Source organism: Rousettus aegyptiacus, unplaced genomic scaffold (assembly GCF_014176215.1).
Source record: "Rousettus aegyptiacus isolate mRouAeg1 unplaced genomic scaffold, mRouAeg1.p scaffold_m13_p_3, whole genome shotgun sequence".
Classification (NCBI taxonomy): Eukaryota; Metazoa; Chordata; class Mammalia; order Chiroptera; family Pteropodidae; genus Rousettus; species Rousettus aegyptiacus.
Window position 1 is genome coordinate 117,514,435 of NW_023416306.1, and position 22,232 is coordinate 117,536,666.

General features: G+C 33.8%; 1 protein-coding gene across 5 annotated transcripts in view; it reads left to right on the top strand.

Annotated features, from left to right (window-relative positions):
* CTDSPL2 (CTD small phosphatase like 2) overlaps positions 1 to 22,232 on the top strand; it is a 67,063-nt gene that overhangs the window by 4,291 nt on the left and 40,540 nt on the right. For 3 of the 5 annotated variants that reach the window (XM_016145018.2, XM_036238824.1, XM_016145017.2), the window contains exons 2-3: positions 15,644 to 15,853; positions 18,965 to 19,003. In XM_016145018.2, coding sequence (XP_016000504.1) covers positions 15,668 to 15,853; positions 18,965 to 19,003 — 225 coding nt within the window. In that variant the 5' untranslated portion in view covers positions 15,644 to 15,667. The remainder of the gene's footprint in view (positions 1 to 15,643; positions 15,854 to 18,964; positions 19,004 to 22,232) is intronic. The other 2 variants (XM_036238825.1, XM_016145019.2) reach the window with 1 other exon arrangement.

Here is a 22,232-nt window from a genome sequence, read left to right on the forward strand (position 1 = left end):
AGTATCTTTTAGTTGAGAAAAAACTATGATTTTTGTTATAATAATAGTTGCTTTCTTCCTGGTATTTCTCAAATATGTATGATTATCCTATTGAGTTGAAATGATTAACCTCTCACTGACTTTACAAGTACCTGCTTTAGTGTATTTTGTTAAATAAAGTAATTATACAATTCTTTAATTTTCTGATGTACCGATAAAGTCATTTGAAAAATACAATCATATTTCATATAATCATGCTTTTTTCCCTTATTGGGAATATACCTTTTTATTTTATTTTATTTTTAGTACTAGCAAATGAGAGGGCACTTCCGTTAAAGAATTATAATTTTATCTCATATTTGATTAGTAATTTAAAAACTCACTCTTCATTAACCTCCTCATCTTCAGTTTATCTCGACCATAATGATAGTTTTTCCTTGGTAGGTAATGATAAGAATAGTGGGGAATTATTTCAAATATTCAATGCAGATTTATTTTGGTCAAAGGCCTTGATGTTTTACTTCACAATTTTAAGATTTTTAGTTAATAACTAACTATTCTTTGTCAAAATCTCATTGATTTTCTTACTATCAAATTAACGTGTTCTGAGAACTTTAGATTTTTGATGGCCTGAGTAAAATTAATTTTCTTTAAATAGAAGTTTTTGTCAAAGAGTGTAAATAAGTAGTTATATCTCTCTCCTTGTCCTGTTTTGGTGAGAACTACTTAAATAAAACGCACTTTTAGGAAAATTCTGCCAAAATTAAGTTCACTTTAATCTTCAGTAGTTCTTTGTTAATGTATCCAATAAGTACCTTATAATTTGTATGTATAAGGGGGTCCCCAGTAAGTTTTAAAAGTATATATGTTGAGATATATATATTTTCTATAGAAAGGATATCAATTGAGATGAAAAATGGTAGACTGGAGTGACAAGTTTCATATGTGCTTTTGAAGGGGAAAAAAATGATTCTCACAAGTTTTATGGTACTCAGTTTTTATAAATCTATAACCTGTATTTTTGCTAAAATAATGTTATAAAGTTTTATTGGTATTAGTTTCTTATCATTGTAATAGAATGCTCTCTTTATAAGATGTTTATATTTACTGGAGATAGTTAAACAATTTTCTAATTACTGTTCCTTGAAAGCTTGGGTTAAAGAAATACAGGTATGTGGTTAGCAGAAGGACATACTGTTTCATTCTGTCCATAACAAATATTGATTTTGCCCTAATGGTATTTATGCTGAGGGCATATAAGGTTTTAGGTTGGGGTGCTAATTGTAGTATTTTTAAATACATATCTTAATGACTGTGCCATACGTATTTTCATTGATCAACAAGCTAAATACTGCCATCTTTGAAAAATCAATTTATATTTTCATGGAATGTTTCAGTCATCAGTAGTCTAACAGCCCACATATTTTGTTTCTCTAGAGAAAATTACTCACGACTTTAGAAAATATTTTTTGGGGAGATGTTCATTGACCAAAAAAAAAAAAAGGTTAAGAAGAAAAAACTCATAATTTTGTCAACCTAACTTAAGCAACTCTTTTATTTTTTGTATATTCCCTATATTTTAGCAAATTATTTTATGTTTATTTACTAGTTTCCGAAGACTCCTATATCAGCTAATAAAGAGAATCATATTAAAAATAATAATGACCCAAAAAGACTACACACTTTGTTGGGCAGAGTTGGATAAGAAGAATCTCCCTGTCTTGGAGTTAATGCTTTATATAATATTCCTCTGCTTATTCCTTCTGCCTTCGTTGATGTTTGACTTATTAGGTGATAAGTGGAAGGGACAGAGAAATCTTTTCCTTTTCCGAAGTCATTTAACGAAGGCTTAAGAAAGTAGTAGAAAGTAAAAGTGTATAGTTGGCAATAACTGAAGCCATTGATTTCAGATTAGTCAGGCTATAAAAATAGTGAAAACGGATGCTGACACTTGAATATGTCCTTTGGTGTTAATGCAGACATGATTTTTAGCTTTTTCTTTCACAAATATAATTTTGATATAAATTTGGTAGTGATACCGTTTGTAATAGAGTATAAATTAACAAACCTATAGAAATTTAGAGCTAGAGGAGACCAAAGGGGTCATATAATCCAGTAATGTCTTTGCTTTCTTTAATGATGAACCTTTCTGAAGACTTTAAGTACATGTAGTTAATGTTCATCTTAGGGTTCTTAGGGATGGGTTATATTTGATAATAGGATGAAAACAGCTCAGATTAATTAATGACTCATCTCTCATTTTGACATTTTTTTTTTTTAAGATAAAATTTACATGTGGTGAAATGCACAGTCCAATAACTTCTTTTGCTGTTGAGGAAATGAAGTGCTAGAATGTTTGCTGGATTTAATCAGTATCTAATCAGTGTCACAGCTAACTAATGATAGATTCAGTACTGGTACCACCTAATCCAGAGGTTATTCCTCTAGGAACTTCCTCAGGAGCCTACTCTAGAACCTTGCATGCATTTATTCTTTATATAGACAACTTATAATTTATATATACCTAAATTTTATGGGAAAATCCAGATTTTGTTGCCTTTAAAGTTTCTGATCTTTTTACAATTTTATTTATTACCCACTCTTATATCCCTCTTATCCCCTTCATTCAGCAAACATTTGTTTATGAGAATGCACATTAGGTTAGTCCTAAATAATTTGTTAAGAATCCTTCATATACAATGTGTTATTTTGTTGTTTTGATAAAAGTTTTGTCCACTGAAGACCACAGTAGCAAATTGTCAACTGAGTTTTTCTTGTATCATTATTATAATCTTGTTAACACATGACTATTTGCAACCATAATTGTTTGCTTCAAATATTGTTTGGGATCAGGGATTTTGCGACAAGAGGAAGGAAATCTCATGAGGAAGGAACATTTTTAGTTTTATTTATAGGCCTCTTTTTTTGTGAGCAAGAATTGATTATTGCTGTAAGGATTGTGCTTCAGTGACATAGTTTTTTTCTTATTCTCTGGTCTCTGAGGGAAATGAGAAAAATTATTGTTCAGTTTAACAAAAATTGAGTTATCTTATATGCCAGGTTACTGGAGTTATAGATAAGATCTCTGCCTTCAAGACTCTTACAGTCTAGTGCCTTTAAAGATAAACATTATTTCAATATGATGTGTTAAGAGCTAAGTTAAAGACAATCACAAGTTTACACAGGCTTGGGGATGTAGAGGTGGTTACTTATTGGGGAGGGTGATAATTGGGCTGAGCTTTAAATGATGAAGGTAAGAATTAGTTGAAAGAATGAGGTAAAGAGAAAAGCAGAAGCATGATACAGCTGTGTAGGCAGGAAACAATTATTACTAGAGTGCAAAGAGTGAGGCAGCAAATAGCAATGAAAAAAGACTTTCTAGAGGTAGATCTTGTGGGATTTTATATGTAATACCTGAGTTTAGTCTTTGTTTTGAAGGGAAGGAACAGGTAGATTTGTGGAGTATGGAGGATGGATTTATAGAGGACAAAGACATATTTTAGAGGTAAAATCATCAGGATTTGATGATTGACTATAGGACACAAAGGAGAGGAAGAATGGGATGTTTGGGATGGTTTCTAGCTTGATTGATTATAGGTAGATGGTGGTACTTGAGATAAGAATTTAGTATTAGGAAAAATACAGTCGGAAGAACCAAGTTTAGGAATGGGATGGGAAAAGTGAATATGGGGTTGAGATGGAAGAAGTGAATTCAGTTTGGCGTAAGTTAAATTTGAGGTGCCAAGTGAAAGTGTTGCAAAGGCTGTTGGATGTGTGAAATTCAGAGGTGGTAAAGAAACTAGTTGAATTAATGTTGTCATTTATAGTGAGCATTTGCAAGAGGCTCCCCCCACCCCGAATCCTTTTAACTGGGCTACAGGTAAATAGAAAGCAAACTTCAGTGCCCAGTTTTAAATTACTGAGCAATCAGCTTTTTCTATTCCTTAAATGAGATCTGGTCCAAATGTTGAAATGTCATTATATACTTTTTCTGCTTCCAGTGCCAGGAGTTCTTAGGCTTTAAAATATTGTTGCCCCATGGCTGTTTCGTGATGTAATCTGCTTAAATTGTATCATTTTCATTCATTCACTAGTAGATTCATTTCCTTAGTGTGCTCATTTTCTATTCTTTTCCTGTTTATCTTATTATTACTCTTAATAGAAAAGGACTTATCTAGTAATGGAACTCTTAAGAACCTGTAGGATGTGTTAAATTCTAACATAAACAGTACTATTACCAAGATGAGGCTGTATATGTATGTTTAAAACTCTTCCCTTTATATTTTAAGTTTGAGTAATAAAATTAGGTTTTTGCAGATACTATATAGGCAATTTCTGACCTATAATTGGTCCAGTTAATGTGTATTGTATTTGCTTTTGGTATCAGGGTAATGCTGACCTCATAAAATGAGTTGGAAAGTGTTCCTTCTGTTATGTTTTCTGGAAGAGTTTGTGTAGTAGATGTGTTTTGTTGTTTTGTAAAACATTTGGTAGGATTCGCCAATGAAGCCATTTGGACCTGAAGTTTTCTATGTTGGAGGCTTTTTCTACAGTTTAAATCTTTAAATATAGGTACAGAAATGATTAGGTTATCTATTCTTGAATGAGCTTCAGTGGTTCATATTTTTTGAGGAATTTGATCATCTAAAATTTTGAATGTATAGACATAAAGTTGTAATACTCCATTTTTCTTTTAAAGTCTGTAAGATATGTAGTGATGTTCATATTTCCATCCCAATACTGTTAATATGTGTCTTGTCCCTTTTTTTCCTTCATGTCTTGCTAGAGGTTTATCAATTTACTGATCTTTTTTTTTAAAAATCAACTTTTGTTTTCATTAGTTTTGTTTTTGACCTCACTGACTTTTGTTTCTGTTGAATGCTTTGTCTCTTAACAGTGGGCTGTATTTCCTTCCTTTTTTTGTGTGTCTTGCAATGTTTTATTGAAGCCTAGATATCATGAATAGTACAGTAAAGATTAAGTACATAGTATTTATACCTGGAAAATTACATACCTGGATTTTTAGTGTAGGGGATGAGTTTCGGTTTTGTTGTTACAAAGAATACCTTAAGTGGCTTCAAATTTCTCTAGTGTAGCTTTGTGCTTAGGCTAGAAGTTTGAGGTATGGGGAAGTGTTTCTCAGTTTTCCTGTTATCTCAGTTTTTGGCTTTTCCTGCGCGCCTGGGTCTTTATGTAGAATCTAGATGTTTCTGACTCTCTCCCAGTGGTAGACTGTTGTGTTAATCAGTATTTGTTAGCCTAGTGGTGGAGTCAGGAATGTCTCTGTTTTGGTCCAGTCTCAATCTTGGATAGGCCCTGTGTGTCTGGGCGTCAGGAGTGGGCCTCTGTCAGTGATATTATCCCTGACTGCCAAAGCAGGCCTTATATCTTTTCTGGTCTTGTTTGCAAGAGTTTCTTGATCCAGCCTAAGTGATAGGAGATCTCTGATGACATTGGTGTAAGGTCCTGGGCCCAAGATTATTTCCTGCTCTTCTTCTACTGGTTACAGCCTTTTACTGTCCTCTTATCCTTTACAGTGTTTTCCCCCTGGAATAACTGGACTTGCTGCCCCTCCCTGGCCTTAAAGTTTTTGTTCCGTAAAGGGAGAATGATCCAGTTGAGGCTTTGAATGTATTTTCCATAATAGATTCCACTCCCCTCTTCCAGTCTTACACCACAATGGAAGACTCCTCAGTCTCATGTTCTCATAATGTATTTGGTGGAGGTCTGTGGCAAAGGCCTTACAATTAGATTTGGATTCCTCTTGTGTCTGTGGCTCCCCAGAAATAATATACATGCTTATGCTAGCCCATACTTTGCCTTTAGGAGTTTATTAACAATTTTAGATGAATTCTTATTACCTGCTTTTATGGTACCACCGTCTTTTCCCTTGCTCTGCCACAGGTGAGCCAGTGCTTACATCCTCTCTCTCCTAGGAAGGGCTTGTTTTTTCTTGTATCTTTTTTTGGTTACCTTGAGTTCTTAACTCTCTCTAATAGACTGAAGAAAAGTTTAGTTTTGTAGTTTATCCAGTTTTCATTGTTAGGCATTTTTTCTAGCTTTCTATAGCGTAGGCAAAACTCCAGTTAGCTAGAGGAGCCCTTCTTTCTTTTCTGGAGCTGTAGTTTGTAATTCCGTGATTTTGGCCTCGGGTTCTTTGGGATAAATTCTTCCCTTGCTTTCTCTTGATTTAGACCAAAGGAAAGCATTCAAATTGGCTAGATTGATAGTTAAAAAAAAAAAAAAAAAGAGTAATTCCCCAACTGGCCCTAGATTGCCTTTTCCTCTTCCCTAAACACTGCAGTGCCTGCCGCCCACCCAACCCACCCCCCCTACCCCCGCCAGACTATCTTGTGGTCAGGGCATCCTACAATTTTTGTTGTCTTTTCCCAGAATTCCTTTTTCTTCCAATCCTGCTTATCCTTCCATTTCCTGTTAAGAAATGCCCGGAAAAAAAACATATATACTAAATTTTTTAATCCAGAATTTAGATGAAATATTTCTGCACTCTGTGTACCTGATAATCCATTATTTTTTTTTGTCTGCAGGTTATTTTGTTATTTCTTATAAGAAGTAAATATTTAAAAGGCAGAATAGCAGAGCAAATTTTACCTGATCTCTTTTTGTGTACTTTACTTCTATCCCCATTTTATCCTTTTCCTTTTCACTGTAGTTTATTAAAAAAGGAAAAAGAAATAAGAGGTCTTTTTTTCCCATTTGAGTCCCTGTCTCTCACTCTATTGGAAACCTTTACCTTACACTGTCATTAGTGGCTTGGAAAAAGGGATGGAGAGCTAAAGGTTTTTTTAAATTGTGGTAAAATATAGATAACATAAAATTAACTACTTTAACCATTTTTAAAAGTTCGATGTTATTAAGTACATTGATCTCGTCAGCCACTACCACTGTCCACCACCAGAACTTTTTCATATTCCCAAACTAAAACTCCATATCTTTTAAACAATAACGCTCTTTAATCCTTCTTCCCTCAGGTCCTGGCAACCACCATTCTACTTTGTCTCTAAGAGTTTGACTACTATAGTTACCTGATATAAGTGAAATCATGCAATAGTTATCCTTTCATGACTGGCTTCTTTTACTTAGCATTCATTATGTCATCAAGATTCATTTGAGAGGTAGCATTTTCCAGCATTCCTTTTTTTTTTTTTTTTTAAATTTTTAAATGATCTTCATTTTATTTTATTTGTAATCTTTTTATTTTTAAATTACATTTGACATACAGTATTATATTAGTTTCAGGTATACAACATAGTGATTACATTTATATAACTTACAAAGTGACCATTCCCATAAATCTAGTAACCCATCTGACACCATACTTAGTTGTTTTTGACTATATTGCTTATGCTCTACCTTACATCCCAATGACTGTTTTGTAACTACTAATTTGTACTTCTTAATCACTTCTTCTTTTTCACTCATCCCCCCAAACTCATTCCCATCTGGCAACCATCAAAATATTCTCTGTATATGTATGACTTTGTTTCTTTTTTTTATATTCTCTAGATTCCACATATAAGTGAAATTATATGACATTTGTCTTTGACTTACTCCACTCAGCACAGTACACTCTAGGTCTATCTATGTTGTTGCAGATGGCAAGATTTCAATTTTTTTTTTGGCTGGTTAATAGCCCATTGTTTGTGTGTACCACCTTTGCTTTATCCATTCATTCATTAATAGACACCCAGGTTGCCTCCGTATCTTGGCTATTGTAAATAGTGAGTGCTGCAGTGAACATATGCAAGCACATGTCCTTTCAAAGTAGTGTTTTGGATTTCTTTGAATAAATACCCAGAAGTAGGATTACTGGGTGCTTCTTTGTCTTTTGTTATAGCCTTTGTTTTAAAGCCCGTTTTGTCTGAAATAAGTATTGCGACCCAGCTTTTTTTCTCCCCTTTATCATGAAATATCTTTTTCTATGCCTTTACTTTCAGTCTGTGTTTTTTGATCTGAAATGAGTCTCTTGTAGGCAGCATGTGTAAAGGTCTTGTTTTCTTACCCATTCTGCCACCCTGTGTCTTTTGATTGGATCATTTAATGCATTTATATTTAATTGTTGATAGATATGTAGTTATTGCCATTTTATTATTCATACTTTTTTTCTTCTTAAGTCTCTTTAACATTTCTTGTAATACTGGTTTATTGGGAATGAACTCCTTTACTTTTTTCTTGTCTGGTAAGCTCTTTAAATTTTCTTCCACTCTAAATGATAGATTTGCTGGGTATAGTTTGGTTTTAGGACCTTGCTTTCCATTACTTTTAATATTTTGTGCAGATCCCTTCTGGCCTGCAAAGTTTCTGATGAGAAATCAGTTGACAATTTTATGGAAGCTACCTTGTAGGAAGTAACTTCTTTTCTCTTGCTGCTTTTAACATTCTCTCTTTGTCTTTAATCTTCTGCATTTTAGTGATGGTGTTTCTTGGTGTGGATCTGTTTGAGTTTGTTTTGTATGAGGACTCTCTGAGCTTCTTCCTTTTGTATGTCAGTTTCCTTCACCAGGTTTTCCATTATTGTTTCTTCAAATAGGTTTTCAATTTCTTGCTCTCTTCTACCTCTGGTACTCCTATGATGAGAATGTTGGTATGCTTGATGTTGTCCCAGAGGCCCCTTGAACTATCCTCATTTTTCTGGATTCTTTTTTCTTGTTGCTGCTCTGATTAGGTGGCTTCTGGTACCTTATCTTCCAAATTATTAATTTGATCCTCTGCTTCATCTGATCTACTGTTGATTTCCTCTAGTGTATTATTCATTTCAGTTGCTCATTTTTGTGTGTGTCTTTTTATATCCATTTTTATGTTTTCTGTCTCTTTGTTGAAGTTCTCACCGAGATTATTGAGCATGCTTAGAACCAGTATTTTGAACTCTGCATCTGGTAGATTGCTTGTCTCCATTTTGTTTAGTCCTTTTTCTATAACTTTGTTCTGTTCTTTCATTTGGGACATGTTTCATTGTCTACCCATTTTGGCTACCTCCCTGTGTTTATTAGGTAGAGGTAGAGGTGCTATGTCTCCCAGTCTTAGTTGAGTGGCCTTATGTAGTAGGTGTCCTGTGGGGTCCAATGGTGAGGTCTCCTTTGTCACCTGAGCTGGTTGCTGCAGATGTGTACCATGCATGAGTTGTGTGTGCCCTCCTGTTTTATTTGAGCCTTCGTTGCATCAGTAGGAGGGATTGATCCTCAGGCTGATTGGTTGTGAGGACAGGCCATTAGTACAGTGGAGGAGCTCTTGTGCAGGAGCTGACCCTATAGAGCAGGATTTGCTGTAGCAGGGCTCTGGTGCCTTCCCAGTCTGCCCTTTGGGTGTGTGATTTGTGGAGGTAGTTGGGGAATCCTTTGGTGTGGACTGAAGCTGGTCACTGGGTCTATTGGTTCTGGGGCTACTTGGTTTAAGCTACAAAGCGATCTTCAGATGGTTGACACTTGTGCTGGGCTTGGAGGTGTATGGGAGAGGCTAAGCTGCAAACCGAGGCCGGCTGCCACTAGTGCAGGACTTGGGGCTGCTTAGCAAGAGGCCCAGTGTTGCTTGTTTGGGGTTTGTGAACTTTTGAGAGGGTTTTGGTAAGCCTGCAGGATGAGCCAAGACAAATTGTATGGAAAAGCCACTGGAAGTGGCTTGGATGGGCCCAAAAGTTGGATGGGGAAGGGTCTCAGGGAATCACTAGGGTGGGGAGAACAGTGTTAGCTATGTTGGAGACTCAGACATGGTGCCCACCAGCAGTTGCATATCAACAAAAGAACAGTGGCTTCTGTTAGTCCTTCTTTCTGGATGGAAGCAGCCCTTCCAGTTCTCGCACGGAATTGAAGCCAGACAATTCAGTTCCTCCCTGTATGTCCCTGGTGCCTTTTGCCTTTCAAGCTGCTGCGTCAGTGCTGCAGCTCAGAGGCAGCAGGTAAGTCTGCATATGGGCCCTTTAAAATAAATGCTTGGGACTCTATCAGTCCTCTGTCTCACCCAGTGACAATCTCCATTGGTTTTCACAACCAGAAGTTGTGGGGACTTGTCTTTCAGCACTGGAACCCTGGGCTGGGGAAACCGGGTGTGGGTCTGGGACCTCTCACTCCTCTAGGGGGACCTCCGCCGCTGATGTATCTCTCCTTGTTTTAGTTTTATTTTTTGGTCTTTATTGAAATATAATAGACAGTTAGTTACTTGTATTTACATTGTACAATTCAGTGAGTTTTTTTTTTTTTAATTATAGTTGGTGTAAAATAATATACCAGTTTCAGTTGTATGGCATAGAGGTCAGAGATCCACATAACTTGCAAAGGTGATCATCTACTAAATCTATTACCCTTCTTCCCACTTACATATTTATTTCAACATTATTAACCATCTTCCCCATGCTACACTCTATATGTCCATTTCTGTTCTGCAGCTACCCACTTGTCTTAATACCTTTGCTTTTTTTGTCCCCCTAACCTCCCTCCCATCTAGCATCCCTCAAAATATTCTCTGTATCTGTAAGTTTATTTCGCTTTTGTTATTGTTGTTGATTTTGTTAGATTCCACATGTACATGAAATCATGTGGTATTTGTCTTTCTCTATGTGACCCATTTCATTCAGCACAGTACCTTCTGGGTCCATCAAGGCAATATCTTTTTCCATCCTCTTTCTTTTAGTCTGTGTGTGTCCTTTAATCTGAAGTGAGTCTCTCGTATGCAGCATATGTAGGGGTCATTTTTTTTTATCCATTCAGCCACTTTGTCTTTTGGTTGGAGTACTTAATTCTTTTCCATTTGAGGAACTTGTTGATAGGAATGTAGATGTTACCATTCTTTATTCCTGTTTTTGATACATGTTTTTTTCTTCTTAAAGAAGTCCCTTCAACATTTCCTGTAATACTGGCTTGGTGATAATAAATTCCTTTAGCTTATTTTTGTCTGGGAAACTCTTTATCTGTCCTTCAACTCTAAATGATAGCTTTGCTGGATAAAGCATTCTTGGTTGTAGATCCTGGGTTTTCATCATGTTGAATATTTTATGTAAAGCCCTTCTATCTTGCATAGTTTCTTTTGAGAAATCAGCCGTCAGTCTTATGGGTGCTTCCTTGTAGGTAACTAACTACTTTTCTCACTGCTTTTAAGATTATCTCTTTGTATTTAACCTTTGGCATTTAAATTATGATGTGTCTTGGTGTGGACCTCTTTTGGGTTCCTGGTTTGGGGGACCGTCTGAGCTTCCTGAGGTTTTATGTCTATTTCCTTCAGCAGGTTAGGGACGTTTTCCATCATTATTTCTTCATATAGCTCTTCAACATATTGTTTTCTCTCAGGTACCCCATTGACATGGATATTTTTACCTATAATAGTGTCCCATAGACTCCTTAAACTATTATTATAGTCTTGGCTGTTTTTTTTCCCTTGCCATTCTGATTGAGTGTCCTTGGTTTTCTCATCCTCTGTATAGGTCATATGATCCTCTTCTCTGTTCACTTTGTTTATTCCGTTTAACATACTTCTCACTTCAAATAATGTGTTCTTCATTTCTGTCTGGTTCCCTTTTATAATTCCGTTTCCATTTTTATGTTTTTTTTTTTTTTTATCTCTGTTGAATTCTCACTGAATTCATCTATGTTTCTCATAAGTTCATTGAACATCTTTATAACCAATGTTTTGAACTCTGCATCTGTTAGATTGCTTGACTTCATTATTTCTGGATCTCTGTTCTGTTTACTCATATGGTTTCTGTTTCTTTGTCTTTCCGTTTGGGCTGTCTTTCTGTGTCTGTTTGCTCCATGTTTTTGTCACAACCTTGATTTGGTTGCCAGAGGGATGAACAGAGCCTCTATTATCTACGCCATTTCCCCCACCTCTCCACTTTTCGTCCTGTGACTCTGGAAGACTGGGATTCCAGCCAGGGACATTCGGCCTCCCTCCTGATTTTTAACTGCTGCACGTGAATGTGGTACCAACCCGTTTCATGTCTCCACTCCTCTTGCCAGTCTCCATGTGACTTTGGTATATTCTTAGTTGTAAGACTTCTATTTAGCTAAACTTCAGGTGATTCTCAATGATGGTTCTGTAGTGCAGTTGTAATTTTGATATGGTTGTGAGAGGAGGCAAGTGCAACATTTGCCATCTTTATCAGAACTCTGCAGAATTTCCTTTTTAAGGCTGAATAATATTCCATCTTGATATATACCATGTTTTGTTTATCCATTCATCTGTCGATAGACACTTTTGCTTCTGCCTTTTGGCAACTGTGAATAATGCTACAATGGATGTGGTTATACAAATATCTGTTTGAGTCCTTGCTTTCATTTATTTGGAGTACATACATAGAAGTAGAATTGCTAGATAATGTGGTAATTTCATGTTTAAATTTTTGAAGAACTGCTATAGTATTTTCCACAGTGGCTGTGCCATTTTGTGTTTCCACTAGCAGTGCACAAGAATTTCAGTTTCTCTACAATCAAATTTTTCTTTTTTGTTATCGAGCATAGGAGTTTTTAAAAATATGTTCAGGCTTAACCTCTTATGAGAGAGATTATTTGCATATATTTTCTCTCATTTCATGGCTTGACTTTTCACTCTGTTGATAGTGTCTTTTGATGCACAAAAGTTTAATTTTGATGTAGTCCAATTTATCTTTTTTTCTTTTGTTACTTGTGCTTTTGGTCCATTCTGTTTTAACGCTTTGCATAGCCAAAGTCCTCAAGAAAATCGCCCTTTGTGAATGACAAGTTAGAAAAAAAAGCAGATATAAAAAACAATCTTTGGAGAAAAATGAGAAATTGGAATTTTTGTAACTTTATTTAAGATTTTATGTTGGTGATAAATATTCTTCTTTTGCCGGTTATTTTTACTGAAGATATCCAGAAATTGTTTCTTAAAACACTTTTGTCATTTTTTCCATGTTATTTTTCTCTGTCATAAAATGGATATAATGGACACTATGTTTTTGAAAATACTAATTTATTACAGGTCTTCCTTGACTTATAATGGGGTTACATTCCAATAAACCCATAGTAAGTTGAAAACATAGTAAGTGAAAGTAATAACAACTTACCAAACATAATAGCTTAGTCTAGCCTACTTTAAATGTGTACAGACCATTAGCCTACAGTTGGGAAAAATTATCTAACATAAAGTCTGTTTTATAATAAAGCATCAAATACCTCATGCAATTTATCGAATACTGCACTGAAAGTAAAAAGCAATGGTTGTATGGGCACAGAGTAATTGTAGATGTATTGATTATTTACCCTCTTGATCATGTGGCTGACTGGGAGCTGTGTGGCCCACTGTTGATGCATATTGCTAGCCTGGAAAGCAATGAAAATTTTAAATTTGAAGTAGTTTTTACTAAATACATATGACTTTCATACTATCATAAGTCAGGTACCATCTGTAAAAGTTCTTAGGACAGTGCTTTGCACAAAGCAGTTAATAAAGAACAACTGCTGGTTATATATCATTAGTCTTTCTGTGTTCAGATAAATTTAATTAAGATAGGTACTTCATTTTTGAAAAAATAGGTTGAGGGTTGGTTTTCTAAAGTTGACAATACTTTTCGCACGGTACTTTAGTAGTATACTTGGTTGGGTTATGTTTTAGTATTCAGGTAAGCATGGACATTTAAGCCTTTATTTTAGAATTTTAATAATTTGCAGAAAATGCCGAGAGACTAAATTGAGCAAATACTTATTGATCCTTGGAAAAACATTACTTTTTAAAGTATTAAATATAGGCCCATTATTTGAGGGAATAGGGACAGAAATAATGCAAATATCTAAACTCTTCTAAATTAAGTCATAATTGGCAAATTTTAAAAAGTTATATGTTTTTAAGTATTAAAATGAAAAGTTTTTAAAATTTTGGATTTAAAACAAGGAAAATTGTTTTTACCAAGTTGCTAGAGTTAAATTCTTAGAAATCCTTTTTCATTAAATAATAAAATTGGCTTTCTAGTGAATAATCACTGGTCATTTTTTTAGTTCAAAGGACTTTCCTCCTAAGCTTTTCCAGAACTTTCTTCAGAGTGATCTAGCATATTATTTATATTCTATGTTATGTACATATACTTACCTCTTGCACTTTTTGATTCTCATGGTAGAGATTGTTTTTATCCTTTTATTACCATTCTGGTAGCATGTGACCAATAACTATTTAAATTTTTATGTGCTGAACCTCCTAAGACTGGATTACGTATACATCTTTAGTTTTTAAAGACCTGTTGTATGTCAATGTATTATTTCATAAAATATTCTAATTTCTAGAATCATTTAATGATTCTGGGTTTAAGGTGGGTTCATCCTTAGATATTTTTGAAAAGACTTTTAAAATTACAGAAATTGCTTAAACATAACTTTCTTTTTAAAACATTCCCACGCATGTCCTAAGGAGTAGTGTATTGTAAATAGTTGTTCAGTAAATGATAACTGCATTGAATGATAAATCTCTTTAGAAGTTAGCATTGACTTTGGGAGAAAAGGCAATATTTATTTTATTTGGGGATAGCAACTTAAAACCGAGCACCATTTGGTGATGGGGAAAAATAATTCTTTGGATATTTTGGGATGACTGGTGAACCTCCTGAGTTTGGGGCTTTTGAGGGTTTTTTGTTGTTGTTGTTGTTGTTAAAGTAGATACTATAGAGTAGTATGAAGTATATATGTAGAAAGATAGAGATTTCTAACTTTTTTTCTGTGAATTCAATTATGTTACATTAGTAAAGACAACTTCTTAAGCTTCCTGATTGGTCCAGGAATTTCTACACCTTTAGTAGTTTAGAGTGCTTAAATGGAGTTAGACTTTCTCTTAATGTACCCACTGTTATGAGTAGCTTAATTGTTCTCTACACTGTATAGCCTTTTCTAATTTTTTTTCATTTTAAGCCTGAAGATGGTAAGATTAATATATTGTTTATACAAGTGAGAAAAAATAATTTTGGCTATAGCTTAGCTATGGTTGAAGTAGGATCGGAATTTACATGTCTTAATTCTTTAGTAGTTTTGTATTCTGTTTCACAGATTCTAATTCAGGGCATGTTTTTAATTACCTCTAAGTCTTGGGACAGTTTTGCCAGCCACTGATTTTTTCATCCATAAAATGAGAGAGTTCAAGTAAATTGCCTTATATTTTCTTTCTGATATGAATTTAGTTTTTAAAGTATGTATGGTAAGATCAAATCCCACAAAATGATCCAGCTTCTCATTATCACTTGTATGATTGTTGATTATTAGAATTGTGCTTATGGAATGGATTCATTTATTCACTGAGGGATTTTTTTTTTTCCTACTATATTGTGAGCTCCAGAGGACATAAAACTTTCCCTCTCTTGTTTACTATTTGCTACATGCCCAGTGCCTTAAATGTGGTAAGTGCTCAATAAATAGCTGTTGAATGAGAATGAATGATAATGTTAGCTTGGGTGGAGGCAGCATAGTGCTGTAGAATGAGCATGCATACTCTTTGGTGTTCGATCATAGGATATAATATTTCAGAAGTTGTTGGGAAGTTTGCTTGAGATAACGTATACAGAAAAGTTCAAAGCACAATGCTTTTCACTTTTTTTATTTCAGTCCCTTAGAGACCTGGACTTTTTTTTAACTGAGAGATTTTTATTATATAAGCTGGGAAAATATGAGTCTGCTGGGTTTAATATTAATAAATAACCCTCTTTATTTTTCTCTTTTAGTTTTTCATGTGGCACCCATAAAAGATGAGGCTGAGAACACGAAAAGCTTCTCAGCAATCAAATCCAGTCCAAACACAACGTACTGCCAGGGCAAAGAGGAAATATTCAGAGGTCGATGATAGCCTGCCTTCAGGAGGAGAAAAACCACCGAAGAATGAAACCGGCTTGTTGTCTTCAATTAAAAAATTCATTAAAGGAAGCACACCCAAGGTAATAGTCTTACCTTGTACTTATTAAAATTGAAGTTTAATTTTTTTCAAGTATGTAAAGATGAGAAATCTAATATTACTTGAGCCCACTTTAAAGGGCCTATGTCTACATTCGGTGTTATGTTAACATGCAAACATTTAATGACCATATTTTTTAGTCTACTTAACTGATCTGCTTAGCTGCCTGTTTTTTTCAGCATAGTGTTATGGGAAGTAAAAGAAAATTCTCTTTTACTTAAGCTGTTTTACATGAAATTTTTTTACTTACATTTTTTTTCATTTCAAATAAGAGATAAAGTTTCTCATTAATATATTAATACATTGTCTAATTAGGGAGATGACTTATCTATCTGAATTCAAACATTCGTACAATGAAAATGTATTGTTTCATTAAAGAGAAAACAAAGTTATCAAAGAATGACGCTGACCAGGAGTCATATGCTCCAGATTCATACTCTGGACCAACTTGAGTGATCTGAGGAAGGTCATTTACTCCTTTGAGCCTCAGGAAAACAGCATAATGGGACTAATACCAACTGCTTTGTCTGCCTCAGGGTTGTTTTCAGATTAGATGGCAAATAGATGGGAAATCATTTTGAGAAATTTTAATACACTCTGTAAATGGATAGTGGTATTAACATTCATCATATATAGATTTTATCACTGTTTACTGCTCTTGTATTTTTTGCGGGATTATGACAAATTTTTCATTGTAATGTAAGTTTCTCACTTCAGTATATAAATCACTGGCAACTTATTAATAGTGGTAGATTTTGCTGGCATATAACTAATAGCCTCGTTATTGTGAACCATTGACCAAGATTTAGAATTATTCTGTGTTTGTAGAGTTTTTATTTTGATAGTTTTATTTTGTTTTTTTAATAATATAAAATTTCTTTTGTTAATTTTAAGTAGAATTTTTAAAAAAATGTCTTTGAGTTAATTTACATAAACCTAAAAGTATTCTAATTATTCTTGTATAACAAAGATCAGATTTCTTCCAAAACGTAAATTCCTGAATCTATAAATTCCTAATGGGTTGTCATCAGCCTCTTCTTGTTGGGAAGGTTACTTTTTGTCAGTTCATTCTCTGAACAGCTCTAAATGTTGTAAAGTTCTTCATCTTAATGAAACTGTATCTACCCTTTACTTTCTTATATTTTCTTTTTCTGCATGTGCAGATGTAAACCCTCAATTACTATCTAGGCTAAATATCCTAGTTTTAATTATGTGACAATATATGATATAGATCACCATCTTGTTTACTGTTTTTTGTTGTTTATGAAAGGTAACAACCAAAAGTAAAGATAGTTTTTTCCTGTGTCTTCTGACTTCTATTCATATTTACTTTCTTTGATCTCGGCATTCTTCTGTTAATGTGGCATTATATCATATATTGTGTCATATCATTTTTGTTTTTCTCTGTAGTAGTTAAATCTATCTTTGTTGGTCAGCAAAATTTTGCCCATGTCAACTAAAACATTCAGGGTTTTCCTATAGAATTTGCTGTTGGGTTTCTTGTCTTTTCCTTTTCTTTTTAAACCAACTTCTAGGTTAATAACTGAAAGATGTTAAATAGTATAGGCTGATAAAAAACCTGTTTGCAGACTAGTGTCTTATTAATTAATTAATTAATTAATATTTTGAGGCAAATTTTTTCTGCAAATTCATTTAATTGTACTATCATTCTAGATTTTTTTATTCTATAAGATTATTATGAAAACTAGTATTTGAATGCCTTACTGTAATCAAGGTAATTTTGGTAGAGGTTGGCAGCTAATGTTTATTGAGTATCTATTATATCCAGTATCTCCTTAATCCTTAAACCATCTTATAAAATTTTATAGAAGAGAAAAACTGAGGCTTGGTGAATTTAGGTAACTTATACAGTGTCAATAATAAATAACAACAATTAAATAGTTTTCCCAGGTAAAAAATAACAATAAATAAATAGGTAAATAATAACTAACAGTTACTGAGTGGTTACTGTGTACTGTGCACTGTTGTCAGTGCTTTAAATGTAATAATTTCTATAAGCCTTAACAAACCATATGAAGTGGGTGCTATCATGTCTATATTACAGATGAAGCTGAGGCACAGGGAGATTAAATAACTTGTGCAAAGTAATTAGCTTTCAGTGGCGATACTAGAATTGAAACCCGCGTACTGTTTTTAGAGCCTATACTCTTAACCACAATGCACTACTGCTTCTTTAATGAGCGTCAGTGCTGGGATTTAGACCTAGGTACATTTGACTGTGATACCTAGGTACATCTGACTGTGATGCTCTTTTTCCTGTACCATTCTGTTCCTCAGTAGCTAAATGTTGACTTTGTAGCATTTCCTATCTTCTGTAGGGATTGAATGGGATTCAAAATTATTCTTGATGAAAGCAAATAGGAGTTGAGTCTTCCAATTCTGTCCACTTTGTCGTTTGTTAATAGTCTGTTATCATCAGCTCAAAACTTGAAACTTACTCTTTTTAGAGGAAATTTTTTCCCCTAGTATTTTTTTGCATATATCATTATCCTCCATCTTTAGTCTTTCTGACTGGATCGTAGACTGACTGACTGCTCTTATTCCCACAAGTGCCATTTCAAAACCAAGTTAGTTAGACAACTCCCTTTATTGCCACTTTGGTTTCTTTGGAACTTTTCTTTTTTCTTTTGGACTTTTAAAGTTTATATAGCTAGGGTTGAACTCTTAGATAAGCCTTTTTTCTTTTTCTTTTGTGCTCTGCCCCTCCTAAGATATCTGACATTGTTTTCATGCCTGTCTCATGAGTCTGGCTTTTTGAAACTTACTCTCCTTATATCAGCCTACTTTTTTTGCTCTCCTTTTACTATCATGATTGCTAGAACCAATGGCTACTGCTGTTCTTATCATTTTTTCTGTAACTGACAAGCTGTATATATTGTCATTTTTATGTTACTAATAAGTTTTAATCTGTGTTCTAGTCTAACTGCATAAATTAGCCATGAGAGTATTTAGGAAATCTAAACATAGGTTGTTCATTTATGAATATAAAGGGTGTGTTTTAGTTTGCTGGGGCTGCCATAACAAAATACCACAAGCTGGGTTGCTTAAATAATAGAAATTTATTTTCTCACAGTTCTGGAAGCTAGAAGTCCCAAGATCAAGATGTCAGCAGGTTGGTTTCTTCTGAGGCCTCTCTCCTTGATTTACAGATGATCACCTTCTTGCTGTGTCCTCAGTTGCTCTTCATTCTGTATGTTGTCTGTCTTAATCTCTTCTTGTAAGAACACCAGTTGTATTTGGATTAGAGCCCACACTTAGGACTCCATGTTAACTTAATTACCTCTTTAAAGGCCCTATCTCCAAATATGGTTACATTCTGAGGTTCTGGGGGTTGGGGCTTTAAATGAATTTTGGAAGACACAGTTCAGCTCATAACAGGGTGAATGAAATCTCTGGCCTCTTTCAAATACAGATTTTATGATTCAAAGATTTACCACTTCTCAGATTTTGGAATTATTAAATTTTCAGCAGGAGCGCTCATGAGTTGTTCACATGCAGCCAGTCTGCTTTTAGCATAAGATTTCTGATATATATTTGAAGTGAAGGCCTCACAACTAAAATGTATATGCTTTATACCAGAAATCTCTCTACACCTTTCTAAAGTTTTCTCATAATAAAAATGATCTTTTCCTCTATTCTTATCTAAATATTTTCATTAAGGAAATAGTGAAATCCTTACCATCAGTCCTCTCAGATCTTTTAACTATGACCTGCAGAAAGAAATACATCTTATAATATATTCATACATATGAAACAAAACTCACAATTAATACGTGTGATGTGCAATGATTTTTCTTTTTTAGCCTGTTTTTCTTATTCTCTTTTTAAAGGTGATTCTAATACTTTAAATTGATTTTAAAATCCACTGATGGGTTGTACCCCTTAGTTTGAATAAATGTGATTAAATGAAAACTATTCCAACTCTTTAATCTTTGTGTTACAAAACTTCATAGTTTTATTTGGGAATTTTCTTCCCTCCTACCAAAATAAAACTCCAGTTGTTCATGTAAATGAGTCTCTCCAGATGTGTTCTTTAGCAACTAGATTCATGAAATCATTTACCATTCATCATAGAATTAAAAACATAGAAGTTCACACTGACTGGTTGAATTTACTGGAGGAAAAGATAGCTTGTTTGAAGTCATTCATATTCACATTCTCTCCCTCCTTTCATTCCCTCCCTCCCTTTATATATACACACACAAACCTACATGCATGCATTTATTCACATTTTTCTTTGCTTTGTATGCTGAACTATGTGTACCTAGCATCCACATCTTACTTTCTAAATACTCCTTCACTAAAAGGAACTAGGGCTTCTTGAAGAAGTAACAGTATAACTTTCAGAATAAAATAATCCATGAGACCTTAATAAATATATAAATAAATGAGTGAACGATTGAAGGAGAGAAAAAGTTCTTCCCCCTCTTCACCCTCCACCCCAAATATCCGGTTAGTTAACATCTATTAGAGACTTTCCATTCCACATTAGATTGATATCTTGCTTGAAAGTCAAAGACTATATGTATTGATCTGTTGAAATGTGTTCTGCTCCATTGGTCTATAGATCTTATCTTTATACCCATACTACACTGTCTTTACTAGTTTAACTTTTATAGCGAGTCTTGAAATAGGATAGTATAAATCTTGTAACTTCGTTCTTTTTCAAATTTGTTTTTCTATTTTAGATCCTTTATAGTTACACAGAACTTTCAGAGTTAACATTTTATTTCTCAAAAAAAAAAAAAGAAGCCTACTAGAAGTATAATAGAAATTGTATCGATTATGTAGATCATTTAGCAGAAATGGACATGTTAATATTGAATCTGCCAATTCATGATCATGATATATATATTTTTTGAGAACAAAATTTTACTCTAAAACTATATCTTTGTAACAATGGAATACCAAAAGCTGGTCATTATAATAAAAAGAAGAGAGGAATTTGCTTCAGTTTTTTTCCTGAAAAGTAGAAAATTATCACTGTCATATACTACCAACTCTGATTTATCTGTATTTGAATTATTCATTTTATGGATTATCCGAGGAAACTTTAAAATCATTTATTGGATTTTGCCTAATGTTTAGATATGCATCTGGATTTCTTTTAAATTCAAGTAAATCCATTCTCAAGGAATGCAAATAAAATAGAACATTTGCTTAAGTAAACATAATTAGAAAGATAAATTTATGCTTAGGAAATGTGCTCCAAAGCAAAGTATTGGTTTGCATCGCTCAATTTTTCCATATAACCAAAAAAAAAGAGAGAAAAATCTGACTATATTGAAGTATTGGTATTTGAAAATAAGAAATTATACAATTTATATGCAGAGACAACTAGATTATTTTGAACCCAAAGCACAGGAAACTTTAAATAAAGGCGTACATTTAGTACTTAAAAAGTAGTTTTTTTATCTTCAAAGTACTAAAGAAATAAGTACTTGAGAAAATTTCAGCCCTCTCTACAAAGTTCTGACAAATCTGAAGTACCGAAATATTAAGAATGCAAAGGATGAAACAACTTAAATTTAAAAGGTCCCCATTACTACAAAATGTATCTTACGTATGTTTTGCAAAGATGAAAGCAGTAGTTGCAGCTATGTTACAGCTAGCTACCTATGAGCCCAACATCTTTTCTCAACTAATGTAAACATATGTTTCATAATATATCTTACACATGGCATGAGTCACATCTTGTCAAATCTATATTTTGGATAATTTCTATCATCTGTATCATATCAGTTGGCCATAATGCACAGTGAGTAGATATGATCCTTTTATATTGTAATTCTTGATAAATGATATTCTCTATAAACCAAAAGCTGATCACAAATGTTACATTTACTGTAGGTGTATGTTCATTAGGATACCTTAGCTCATTTTTACACTATGAGAAATCGGTGTGATTTACTTTGACTAATCTAAGATAGAAATATTATCTTAGTATTTAGTATGACTAAATACATCTTTTGTCAAAACTTGACTTTGAGTTTTGGGTGCTGAAATATAAACTGTAAGACTGAAAACACTCCAAAATATATTGGTTGATATTGGCATTTTTACAATACTATGCTTTTTCTTTACATTAACATAATACTTGTGAAAGTACCTAGTCTTGACCAGTGGGTAAGAGGAGTGGTCTGAAGAATACCCAAATAAGGAAGCAAGAAGTTTCTTGTCATAAAAATTCCTGTTTTAAAACTTTATAAGAATTTACTCCAAAATACATTGGTGTTTTAGTATAAAAATGCTGTTTTCCCCAATTTTTGAGTAAAATTTACAGAACAGGAAAATACAGCATTTCATCCTGTAGGTTTAGTAGTCTGAGGTGAGCTTTACAA